Here is a 12,819-nt window from a genome sequence, read left to right on the forward strand (position 1 = left end):
AATATATAAAGTCAAATGACTTCATCTCTGGCCCAAGCACCCTGTGTAAAGTGTTTTGTTTCTAAAGCAGAGTTTATCTTTTTCCTCTTCACTAGAGGAAGAGAATGGCTTCTCTCTGCAAGTTTAATGAGCTTCATCGCCCCCAGCTGGGCCTGCCCCCATTTCTGCATGCCGTTAGTTTCATGGACAGTTAGACATTGAACAAGTACAATGGCAACTTGATGTTGCAGCCTTGCCTCCCGATCTGTCTGTTAGGTACCAGTAACACCACTGCTCTCCAACTACCCAGCCACCTTTGAGGTGTGCAAAGCAGTGACCTGAGTGTTAAACCCTCTGCTTTCCAGAATAGCACTTACACTCAGGAAGTACAAACAAGACTTTTTGTCAAGTTTCTAAATCAGTAAAGGCTCTAAAATCAGGAAATGATAAAGTTTGTTAGCCCAAGACACTTCTCTTATTCAGACTTGCTTCAGCACCAGGGTTGGCTTCCTCCCTGACACACTTTTTCCATTGGAAGCCAAATGATGAGGGATACAGGCACCTTCCTTCTGGTGTGGAGGACTCTGGGAAGCGACACAGCTGCCCAGGCATCAGCTTATTCACCAAACCTTTATGCAGCACCTAGTCAGTGCCAGACTGTGAGGAAATAGAGCTACCAGAAGGATGGTAATTATAAGATCAATTCAATACTATTTTCCTTTTTGACTCTCAAGGCATCAGCATTCTAAAAATCAAGCCCACAAATGTTGAATTCTCCAAACGACAGTCTAAAAGTCCAGTGAACATTCCGTGGTATCCCGGATCTTGGTAAACTTCCGGATCACTCAGCACTGAGCAGGTGATCAATAAGTGGTTGGTGGATCTGTGAATGGCTGGGCCAAAGGCAATTCTGGAAAGGTGAGACTTTTCAAAGAGAAGCTTCTGGAGATTGAATCTGTCTTGGAAGTTATAACTAAGGCAGGACATGTGCTTAACTGGGAACTCCTTTAGTAGAGTTCAGTGAATCTACAGTTTTCTATTGGTGCATAGTGAATTCTCAAAAATTTAGTGGCTTCAAATAACATCTATTTATTAGCAGACAATTCTGTAGATCAGAGATCCAGGCAAGGTATGCCTGGTTCTCAAGGTGTAGGCCAGGCTGAGTTCTTTTCTAGAAGTTCTGGGGGGAAATTTACCTCTAAGCTTATTCAGGGTCAATTTTCTTGCTGGTGCTCAGCTCCTAGAACTTACCTATATTCTCTGCCAGCTCCCTCCATCGCCAAAGCCAGCAACAGATAATTTCTCCCTGGTCAAATGCCTCTCATGTTTTGACTCTCTCAGTTGTCCTGCCTCTGACCTCTAGACCCAGATTTAAAGGCTCATGTGACATGGTTAAACCCACACAGAAAATCTCCCTATTTTAAGGTCAACAGATTTGGGAACTTAATTACTTCCCTTCCTTGCAACACTAGATTAGTGTTTGATTGAATAACTGGGAGAAGATATGTATACCTTGGGGACCAGGCATTTTGGAGGCCATTTCAGAATTCTGCCTAGCACAGGGAAAGAAGGAAATGCAGGTAGAAGCAAGAGAGCTTCCTGAGGATCATAGTGAGGGTGCTTTTCCTCCATATCAGGAGCAGGAGCCTCTGTCAGAGAACTTCAATCCATCAATCTCTCAAGCCGTGCATGCCCACTGTGCCCCCAACCCAGTAAGGAAGGTCAAAGATGTACAACAGTGCAGGGTCCCTGATCTTAGGGAGTTTCAATATAGTCAGGAGACATCATCTGTGCCCCCTTCTGAGAAATGTCTAAGATGGCTCACCACGCACAGGAAGATCAGTGTAGGCTGGCGTAGTCCAGGAAGGCTTCACGGAAGAAGCGAGAGGCATTGAGATATGTCATATGCAGAATGCTAGTGTAAGTGGTAAGAAGTTTTTTCGTGGGAGATATATGAGTTGGTCGTAGCTGGAGATTGTCGTTGAAGAACGAATAGACCATTGAGCAATAGAGATGATAGGTGAGAGCTACTGTGACCTAGTTTCTCTCCCTACTGCCACCTCCTAAGCAGGACCTGAGCAACGTGGAGGCAGTTTGGGCCTCCGTGCTGGGAAAGTGGGAGTTACTGAATGGAAGCAGTCACTCTCTGGCCATGGAAGGCCGTGGCAGCAGCGAGACTTGGGGAAACCAAGGGCCAGAGGTCTGCCTAACGGAAAGGAGAACTCACCAGTGCCAGCTGCTCTACCAGAACTGTGTGCCAATGAAGGGTTGTCTGTTTTTTTATTCTATAAACACAGCCAGGCCTGTACTTTGACCCAAATTGCAACGCAACAAATGCTGTCACTCTAGGGGCAGCACTAGAAATTCATCTGTGCTGTTGAACGTCTTAAAGCCCTCCAATGGCTTCCAAGGATAAATTCCAAACCCCTTAGCTATGGTCTCATCCGGAACCGGCTGATCTAGTCCACTAGGCTGGGCTCATGATACATTAAAGGGAGAGGTATGAAGTTAGGCAATCCTTTTTCATCCTTCACAAAGTCTGGCTTTCAAGATAATTGCCCAGCTAAAGAGGTCAAGAATTGCATCCTCTGAACCCAGGATGGATCCACAACAGCTTTGTCCCAGGCAGTATCTGCTTTTTCCTTCCCTGGGGTGATAAGTGTGGCTCACCCTTGAGAGAGATGGCTGCAAGTGGATGCAATTTAAGGTGGACATATAAACACATGGGTTTAATATTTTCAAAATGTCACCCCCACTGCATCCTCATTACCTTGAGGACCCTCTTGTTAACAAGTGGTGAAAGAGCCTGCTAAGATACAATGTTTAGCGTTGTATCATTGCATTTAACATCCTGTTCAACAGGGTTTAACAAGGACCATTCACCACCCTATGAAATCACTTTCATTTCCTGGTTACTTCTGGCAGGTATACATGGTTAATGCTAACATTCAGGGTCTGATCAGCACAGAGTGTTCATTTGCTCAGGGGCAAGCAAATCTTAAATGTTTTCCATGATGGCTTGACTTCAGAGGCCTCAGAGGACTCATAACCCTTTGTAAGAGAGCACCTTTGGTTCAGATGAACCAGAACACTTTTGAGGAATGATAAACTTCCATACGCACACGTGCCCAAGGAAAAACAGAACATTGCTTCTCAATTCCAAGCTGAGGCTCATTCATTCATTTGTTCAGTCAACAAATATTCATTGACCACCTGTATGTGCTATGCTGGAATGAGGTACAGTGTTGAGGGAAATTAGAGTGTGCTCCTGTCCTCAAGGAATTAGAACGTAGACAGACATTAATCAAGTAATTGCACAATTAAATGTCAAATGACAACTGTGAGTCTTGTTTTTTGGGAGGCTTAATGAAGTCAGGGAGGATGGACCAGCTCCCCTGGGGAGATCTGAGAGAGGAGAAAGATATTAACCTGGGGAAGCGGATGGAACTGGGGAGCAGGTAGAGAGTAGAGTAAGACAGAAAAGCACTCCAGGCAGAGGAAACAGCCTGTACACAGGCAGCATGGGGGAAGAGGGCCAGTCATGGTCACCTGAAGAACTTGAAGGGGACCCAGTGGAATAAGACAGTTAAGGGGTGTTATAAACTGAACGGTGTCCCCTGCAAATTCACAAGTTGAAGGCCTAAGCCCCGCTCTGATTGTATTTGGAGATTGGGCCTTTGGGAGGTAATCTGGGTAAAATAAAGTTGTAAGGGTGGGGCCCCAATCTGACAAGACCAGCATCCTTGTAAGAAGAGGAAGAGACACCTGGAGAACACATGCGCAGAGAAGGCCAGGTCAGGACACAATGAGAAGACAGCTATTTGCAAACCAAGGAGAAAGCCCTCAGAAGAAACCAACCCTGCTGCACCTTGATCTCAGACTTCTAGCTTCCAGAACTGTGGGAAGATAAATGTCTATGGTTCAAGGCGTCCGGTCTGTGGCATGTTGTTACCCGGGCCAGAGCAGATTAATACAAGGGGAGAACGGCACTTGATAGAATTGGAGAGGCAGCTGATATGAGGGCCTTATGTCAAGAGTTTTGGTCTGTGGTTGACATAAGAGCCATGGGAAACCACTGACTGGCTTTACTTTGCTGGGGTCAGAGATGGGGGTGTCAACAAGATCCCAGTGGCTGCAGTGTGATCAGCCCAGACACAGACAAGAATAGATGGAGATTTTTCCAGTGATGATACCTTAGTCAAGGACCCTCACGCAGAGAGCAGGCTTGCTGGAAACAAAGTAGAAAGAGTGGCGTGGGAGGCAGAGCTCTTCGAAAGTGCTTACAAAGGAAGGCGTCCACCAGAGGGCAGGGCCCAGGTGAGGCTGAACACCATTCATTCACAAGAACGAGCCGCACAAGGGATGACCAGTGCTCAGTAAATAGCCAAGACTAGAGGTGGAGAGTGAGTTGAGTGGTCCTAGGGCTGCAACCTGGCAGGGGAAGTGTGCAGAGGGAAAAGGGATAGGAGTCGACAGTGTCCTCCAAATGGTGGACCGGGAATCTTGCCTTGTACAGCCAGAGGGGCTCCTTGACTCCCAATTCAATATTCTTCCACTGTGGTGTCTCAACTCGCAAATGGCTCTTATTCTGAATGGTTTTAGCACTAATAAGCCAAATGCTTTGTGCAACGGAGGCCTCTACTTTCTTATTACACTTCAGTAGCTCCCAGGAGGCTGACAGATGAACAGGCTTGCTAATGAATGGGGACTGGGATTCCAATCTCCCCTTCCTCGGAAACTATGCATCTCTCCAACAGAGAAATGAAATCTTTGAGACAGCCTGATTATAAAAATAATGCAGCATTATGATATTTGTCTGCCAGGCTGATCACAGGACTCTTGCAATTTATGATAGCTATCACAAATAGAAAAATAAACATAAAATACCATTTATTATAGCCACATATACATCAATAAAGGGAAAAGGGAATAGAGGTGATAATCTGAATACTTGAGGCAAAACTTTTTTCTGAAATACTGAAACATTTGAGTCAAAATAATGTCTTACACTAAAAAAGTCACTAATTTAATTTTGATGGTGTTTCCCTCAAAAACTGTGTTGACATATACTTTTATATCAAATAAAAAGGATTTGCCAAGAAAACTCATGATGAAAACATGATTGTAAGATCAGCATTTAACCTAGTGAAGAAAATAACTAAACCTAGTGAAGAAAATAACCAAAAATTCTCATGAGCACTTTCAAAGCATTTCAAGGCGTCCACTTCTGTGTAATACCAAATATACGGTAGAGTATAGGGATTGGTTTTTAAACTAATTGTATTTTTGGTTATGGCCTACACACAGGGTACAGAATTTCATGAAGTCAATGAAAAAGAAGCTGAAGAAAAAGATGATTCAAATGCCGAGCCACTGACAGTCAAGGTTTGCTCGAATTAGACCAGATAATTATGAAAGAATAGAAAATTGACAAGGATAATGCAAGGATAGGTGCTTCCATGAGGGTGATTTAAATAGCAAAGAATGAAGAGAGGCCCTTTTTATAATCGTACTGAGAAAATGAAACACAAAGGTTATCAGATGGTTTTGTTACAAAGATTACGCCCTCAAGCCACATTGGATTCATTCTGAATAATCATTATAAGAATATATAGTTGTGTTACGCACATGTACCCTAGAACTTAAAGTATAATAATAATAATAAAGCTAAAAAATAAAAAATAAAAAAATATATAGTTGTAACCATAACTTATATTTGTAACATACAAATAAATGTCTTTTCATAATTTTCACTTTCAAGTCCCAACGAGACCTCTTTTCACATGTTTTCAACCCCACTTTAAGGGAACCAATGAGTTCTTTTCAGGTAATGATTGTCCTCAGGTAAAGAGGACCCGCTGTCAATATCTCAGTCCCCTCTCCCTTCTCCTCCTCCCCTCTCTTCTCTCTTCTTTTTCTCCCCTGAACCTGTTTGGTTTGACCTCTAATTCTGTGGTCTAAAAACCCAGAGGATGTGATTCTGAGCTCCTTCTCTTTGCTTCTCCCTGAACCACACCACGAAAATCTAAATGTATGTCAACCGGATTTTTAGAGCAGTTCGTTACAGCAGCAACTCTTAACCTTTGTTCCATCCAAACACACATGATGAATAATGTCCATATTCAACATGAGCAACCCAAGTTGATGTGTAATGCCTGCCACTAGATGTAACTCCTCCCCTTTCCTTCTGACTCGGGAGAGCAAATCAGAATGCAAAAGAGTATAATTATTCTAGAGTTACGAAGCTTCTATGATGTTTCTTTTCTTTAATAACCTCATGATTGTAAAAATCTTTTTTCATAACTATAGTTGAAAGCCAGTCGCTGCCCTCTAGTTCTCTACGAGGTAGTTGTAACTGAGTCCCAATCACTTGAAAGTTATTATACAAATTAAAACTCTGTATTTTTAAAATTACTTTGTCATTCCACTTTGAGTGGGTGACACTTGACAGCAAGCCATGTGTGCAATAGACACACACAAGTGTCCACAGAGCTGGATGCAATCTGCATTGAGAACAACTCCAAAGGAGACTTCAGAAAGAGAAGATGGGGGGTCTGTGGAAAGACTTGCTTGAAAGGAAACCTCATTTTGACCATCCTCATCATTGAAGAGACAGGACAGATAATCAAATTATCAGTTCCTTTTCTCCAGAAGAGGCAGAAATCCAGACCAGCAACCTCTGTTCTGACATCGGACAAATATTACCATGCCACATTGGCTATAATCTTGAAACAGGAACCAAGTCTAGTACTGATTTGTCACTGGGCTGAGAAGGGGCAAGACAAGACACTGTTTCCAGGAATGTGCACTTTTGTATCATTATTGTGTTCTCCTGTAAATTGCTTAGAGCTAGTAGGCATCCCAGCCTCTCTTCTCTCCCAGAGTTCCCAATGTGTTTTCATTATTCACCAGCCGAGCACATTGCCTAGACTTGAGGCACAATAGTGAAAGATGAAGAAAGGAAAATTAATATTTTTTACATGGGCTTCCTCATCTTGGGTAGATTTATGAATTTTGTTTCTGTCGTGCAGCAGTTAGCATTTTTAACAACGAGCAGGGAACAGTCTTAATTGTTTTCTTTATTGCCTCAAGAGCTCCAAGGACTACTTGTGATATGTCGCCATTTACATTTCACATCAAATTTAAAATATGTTTGAAATGAGCAAATATTTATTTTAATTTGATCCATCTGGGAAATGAAATACTAAAAAGACAGCTAAATTACTCTATTAAATTCAGCGATTTGTAAACAATTTATATGTTCATTTGTTCTGGGTTAAAAATGCCCCAAAGCACAAGTTTTATGAAACTCACAAAGTAAATTGCATTGTATTAATCTGATGAATGCAGGCCATGATTTCTTCCTCTTCACTCCATTAATTTATTTCCTAACTTGAGTTAATTAGTGAGGTTCCTATTTTTAAAAGCTCTTTGAAATTCATTGGGAGAGGAGGACATTTGCGGGAACTGCTTTGAAAACCTACCACAGAGAAAATGGGCTAAATACAAACGGTAAATTCCCCCAGGACATTATCGCACATTGAGCACCTGATTGCCATTCAACCATCTTTATGCTGAGAACACAGTGGGTGATTAATATACAGTTGGTATAGGAAAGAAGGAAAGAGCTAGAAGGAAAGAATGAGAGCAGCAGCAAGAACAAACTCATTCCAGACAATTACTGATGGGATCTATCTCCAAGGTCCTATGCATCTCTAAATAAAAGTCCGCAGCATTCTGATTTTATGCTGCAAATAGAGACCGGCTTTAACTTGGAACACCCACTGCAGGAAGAACAGACATCTACTCAGAGAAATACAGGAAACACGGAGGTTGGTAAAATAGAGAGTAATGATAAATCAGTGATTTTCCCTTTGGTCAAAGGTAGCCTTAATTCCTAAGTTAGACTGGGAGGTAGTTGAAGACCACTTGCTAATGCTTGTCTACCCTCTAATTCTTATCCACTCAGGCCAGTCCCCTCCAATCAAAAAAAAGAAAGGAAATTTAATTAACTCACACTAAAGTGTAAATTACAGCTTACAGTTTAAGATACGCCTAAGGGAATGTTTACGGAGGAAGGGAGAACTAGCATTTCAACAAACATTCAAGCTTTAAGCAAATACAATGTCCATTCTTTCCTGTAATATTTTGAGTAGTAGAGCCAGTGGGTGATAGACTGAGTTGGGTACCCTTCCCACGTCCCAAGATCATGTTATCTACTCTAACTCCCAGAACGGCTGGCCCTAAGAGGCAGCACCCACCAGGCTCACCTACGCTTGTCAAAGTCCCGCCTTGTTTCATTTTCCTTTCACCACATGCCTGTGAAAGTCACAGACAGACACGTATTTCCCTGCCCTGAAAAGCACAGTGGGACTCTCGGACTCGGGACTGCACTTAGGTGATTCTGAACTAGGTCTTCTCTAAGTCTCAAATTCCTCCTCTAGAAGATGGAAATATTGGTCACCTGGCACAGCCCCTAATGCGGAGTAGCATCCAAATATTCTCATTTTGCACAGACACAGAGTAAAGTCAAGTCAGCTGGTCACCTGCCACAGCCCCTGCCACAGCTCTCAAAGCCTACTTCCCTGGGGGCACAAAGCAGGGACACCATCCACTTTATCCATGGCTGCCTCTGAGTACCTTGAAATTTATTAGGGCAATTATTTCAAATTGAATAAAGAGGGTTTAAAATTAGACCCTAAACTTTTAACAATTAGTGACACACTGGAAGCCAGGGGCTGGTCTGAGACAACACCCAGGTCTTTCCATCACTCTCCAAGTGCCTTCCAACTCTTTCTCAGGTCTACCTCCTGTCCCTGGAACCTGCTGCCCAGTTGCCCACACCAAAACAAACAGCATCATGATTTATTCCTTTTCCTGATGCCACAGGGGACAGGGAAGAGGGAAGAAGGGAAACATTTGTTAGAGCTATTCCTTCTTGACTCACACTCACACACCCACAATACACCCTTTTTATTGTTTCTGCTAAAAAGTATATTTTAAAACCCTTTGCTCACACACATTTCATGTGTCTCCATTAAAGCCTTGTCTCCCAGCAACTAGGCCCCTTTTCTGAAGGCTCTGGGGTCAACAGACCTACGGGCTCTCTTTAAATAGACAAGGCCTCAACTTTAAATACTTGTATCACAACAAAAGTTTAGAAAGCAAGCCTAAGAATTCGGTCTGTGAGGAGACTATTCAAATCCTAGGAATCGGTGAAGCCAGATTTTCTGCATCAGATAAACAGGCTGACCAGATTTTCTGCATCAGATAAACAGGCTGTCCTGCCAAGTTGCTCTGGTCTGGTAAGGAGCAGACTCACTAGTGGCAGAAACACAAGCCCTGGGGAGTGCTGAGAGCTCCCATGTCTTAAGATTGGGTAGGAGAGGCTCCAAGGAATAAAATAGCAGCAGGAGAGTGTGTGTCGCTCACAGCCTGCTTTCTCCAAAGGAGGAGAAAAATGGGAACAAAAGTTAATTGAACAAGAAAGGCTTCCCCCCATAAAAGACAGAGCCAGATAAGACGGTTCCCTTTATCTCTGCAGAACTTGGTCTTTTGCAAAGGACTTCCACCTCTCCTGCATTACCTAATTTGTCCCTCATATTCTCTAGTATTATTGTTCCCATTTTACCGAAGATTTTTTTGTGACTTCCCAAAGGTCACAGCAGTGATGTTCTGCAATACACCCAGACCTTCTGAATTCTGGCCTAGTGCCCTATTCACCATAACCTACCATGAATCCCCAAAACACAGAGAAGAAACACCCAGAGACCCAGAGCAATGCCCTCATTCTGCTACAGACTCTTCCACCTCAGCGAACTGAAGTGTGCAATTCTAGGGCAAGCCTTTCCCTGGAGAGAGCCACAAACAGCGGCACGGGTCGAGGGGAAGGTTGGGAAGCTGCTCACGCGTTGCCCCCCTGCCTGGGACTCACTCAGGAAGATGATGGTCTGCCTCCTGGCGGTCCTGCTCTCTTCGCTCTCGGACTTCCTCAGCTGCGGCGGCTGCGCGCCCCCGGCCAGCGTGCCCTTCTGGCTTTTCATAAGCACCTGCATCATGTTCCAGCACATGAAGGCTACGGAGAGCAGGACCACGAGGTAGACCACGAAGGCGCCGAAGATACTGGACTGGAACACGGTCCAGCGGCTGGAGAGGTTGGTACAGATGGACATATTGGAGGTCTCGGGCTGCTCATGGTGGCGGGTGCGGGAGCGGTTGCAAGTGAGACCCCGGTGGTTGGGCACGTTCACCAGGGGGTACTCAGTACCCATGGCAAACAGCAAGGGCAGTGCCACCAGGGCGGAGGTGACCCAGACGAAGCCAATCAGCAGCTTCACCTGGCAAGGTCCCGACACAGCCTTGTACCTGAAGGGGTGACAGATGGCGATGTAGCGCTCAAAGCTGAGCGTCAGCACGTGCAGCAGCGTGGCGTAGCTGCAGGCCTCGAAGAGGAAAGTGTGCAGCTTGCAGGACAGGGTGTAGCTGGGCGTGGTCAGGGGGTTCCAGATGATGCTGTAGAACTCCATGGGCATGCCGATGAGGAACACTAAGATGTCCGAGCAAGCCAAACTCACCATGTGGTCCGTCACCTCCTTCTGCAAGTATCCTTTCTTCTGTAGCACCTGGGTGACCCGAATGGTGACGCTGTTCCCCAGAAGGCCCATCACGAAGATGACCAGGTACACCAGGATAAGGGTGACTTTGATCCAGGTGGCCACCTCGAACTCGGGGACATGACTGTGATCAATGACACGGGAGCAGTCACTGCCGGGGCTGCTGGGTGAAGCCATGAGAAAGAGCACCAGGCTACCAGGTCCAAAGACTTCCTCGACTTCCCTTTCTCCTCCCAGCAGAGCCCAGAGTTCTTGGCTGCGAACTCACCTGCGTGGGCGCACGACTTTATCTCGCTCGAGTTCTCCTGCAGGTGCTTTCATGAAAACTTCCTGGAGCAGCCCAACCTGGGAGAGGCCCAGGAGGCGCCTGGGTGTTGGGGTTTGGGTGTATGTGGCGGGGCCGAGGTGGGGAGAGGGCAGAGGAAGAACGTTCTAAACTGGCTTGCTGGAAGTGAAACCAGCAGCCCCTGGCGCTAGCCTCTGCCCCTCTTCGCCTAGGGCGCGCTCTGCCTGGCAGCCCTCCCCTTCCTTTCCAGCTGTCGGCACTTGAGCGACCCGGTCCACCCGAGCTGCGGGAGGCGGGTTGGTCAGTGATTAATCATTAACCACAGCGGGTTGTGCTCAGCGGCCCCGCTGCAGACCCAGCCCAGCGGCGGGGTTTGACTCAGCACATAGGCACGGTCCCTGAAATCAGATCTTGGCTCCAGAGCTACTAGCGACCCACCCCCGCCCCACCCTCCGTCACCCAGGCGGCCGCCGCAGAGCCAGCAGCGGCGCTCCAACCCGAGGCTGTCCCAGGAGGTGCAGCCCCGGGGAAGCTGGCGAGCCCTCCCGAGCTGGGAGAAAGAAAAACTTCCCCTCGCCCGCCCTGCCCCCACGTCCACCGCTGCCCTGGGGGGCCCCTTCAAAGGTGGGGTCACGGCCCATTTGGGGGTGGCTTGACCGGGGCGTCCCAGAGGAGCCAGCAAGCGCTCGCCTTCTCGGTGGGGCGTTTGCCAAGGACAGCTGGGCTCTGCGCTGCTTGCAGCCGCTGCTCCAGGAAGTCGGCCCCAAGCAGGTTTTCAGGATCCCCCACAGAAGCCCTGCCTTTCCCCAGAGCCTCCCGGTGTTTCGCGCAGGGAGGGACGCGAAGATCTCTGGGTCTCTCCTTTCAGTTTCGCTCCAAGGTGCAGGCCGCTTTCCCGGCAGCGGGACGTCTTTTAATTGGGGACATGTATATGGATGAGGATGGCACTCCGCCAGGAAGCCCCAGGTGGGAAGCATGCCCTCCGGAGGCAGCTGTGCCGAGAACTTCGAGGACAGCAGGAGGAGGCTGAAGGCTCTGACAAGGCCATCATGTAAAAACAGCATTAAGGATCATGACCTTTTCCCTCGAATGGACCCATTTTCGTCTTTTAATTCCACAATCAGAGGAAATGGACAATGAAGGGGGAGGAAGGCTGCCTTATGCGTTGTAGGATGTTTAGCACCTACATACACACACCCACAGGGACAGCCAAATGTCTCCAGACACTGCTAAATGCCCCTTGCCAGGGAGTGGCAAAATCAAACAAAGTCAGAACCTCTGCCTCGAAGGAAGAACATGGATCCCCTTTATCTGTACATTCTAGAAGCCTAGCACAAGCCCACAGGCCCTACGCTGAGAACATCTCTAAATTAAACCAGTCGCCACACAGATGCAATCATTTTAAGAAGCAATTCTGCTGCCTGGAGGACCTATGCTTCCCCAAGGCCATAAAAGAGTGAGGAAGAGCAAGGTCTTACTGAGATGTGGAATCTTAAAATAAAGTTAAATACATAGAAACAAAGAGTAGAAAGGTGGTTACCAAGCCCAGGGAAGGAGAGGAAATGGGGACATGTAGGTCAAAGGACAAAATAAATAAGTCTACAGATTTATCATACAGCCACAGGACAATAGTTAATAATGTTGCAACGTAGATTGCAAATTTGCAGAGTCCATTTTAGGTGTAACACACATAAAAAGGGGTCACTGTGGAAGGTGACAGACACGTTACTTTGCTTGACTGTAGTAATCATTTCACTTTGTATATCAAACCATCATCCTGCACACCTTAAGTATATACAATTTTTTAAAAAAATGGTTAGTGACAGACTTGGAAATTAATCCTGATCTGCCTGGCCCATGAGCTTGTACTCCTAATTCTGGGAATGCAGTAGGTGCTTAGGAAATTCATCCTGAATGGTGCATATAGAAACATGGGACTGT

At 46.0% G+C, this 12,819-nt stretch overlaps 1 protein-coding gene across 1 annotated transcript in view; it reads right to left on the bottom strand.

Annotated features, from left to right (window-relative positions):
• Window positions 1–11,194, bottom strand: part of GPR39 (G protein-coupled receptor 39) — a 254,405-nt gene extending 243,211 nt beyond the window's left edge. Inside the window, exon 1 of the mRNA XM_011970299.1 lies at window positions 9,914–11,194. Coding sequence (XP_011825689.1) covers window positions 9,914–10,769 — 856 coding nt within the window. The 5' untranslated portion in view covers window positions 10,770–11,194. The remainder of the gene's footprint in view (window positions 1–9,913) is intronic.
• Between the last annotated feature and the right edge of the window lie 1,625 nt (window positions 11,195–12,819).

Source organism: Mandrillus leucophaeus, unplaced genomic scaffold (genome assembly GCF_000951045.1).
Source record: "Mandrillus leucophaeus isolate KB7577 unplaced genomic scaffold, Mleu.le_1.0 Scaffold94, whole genome shotgun sequence".
In the NCBI taxonomy this organism is placed as follows: Eukaryota; Metazoa; Chordata; class Mammalia; order Primates; family Cercopithecidae; genus Mandrillus; species Mandrillus leucophaeus.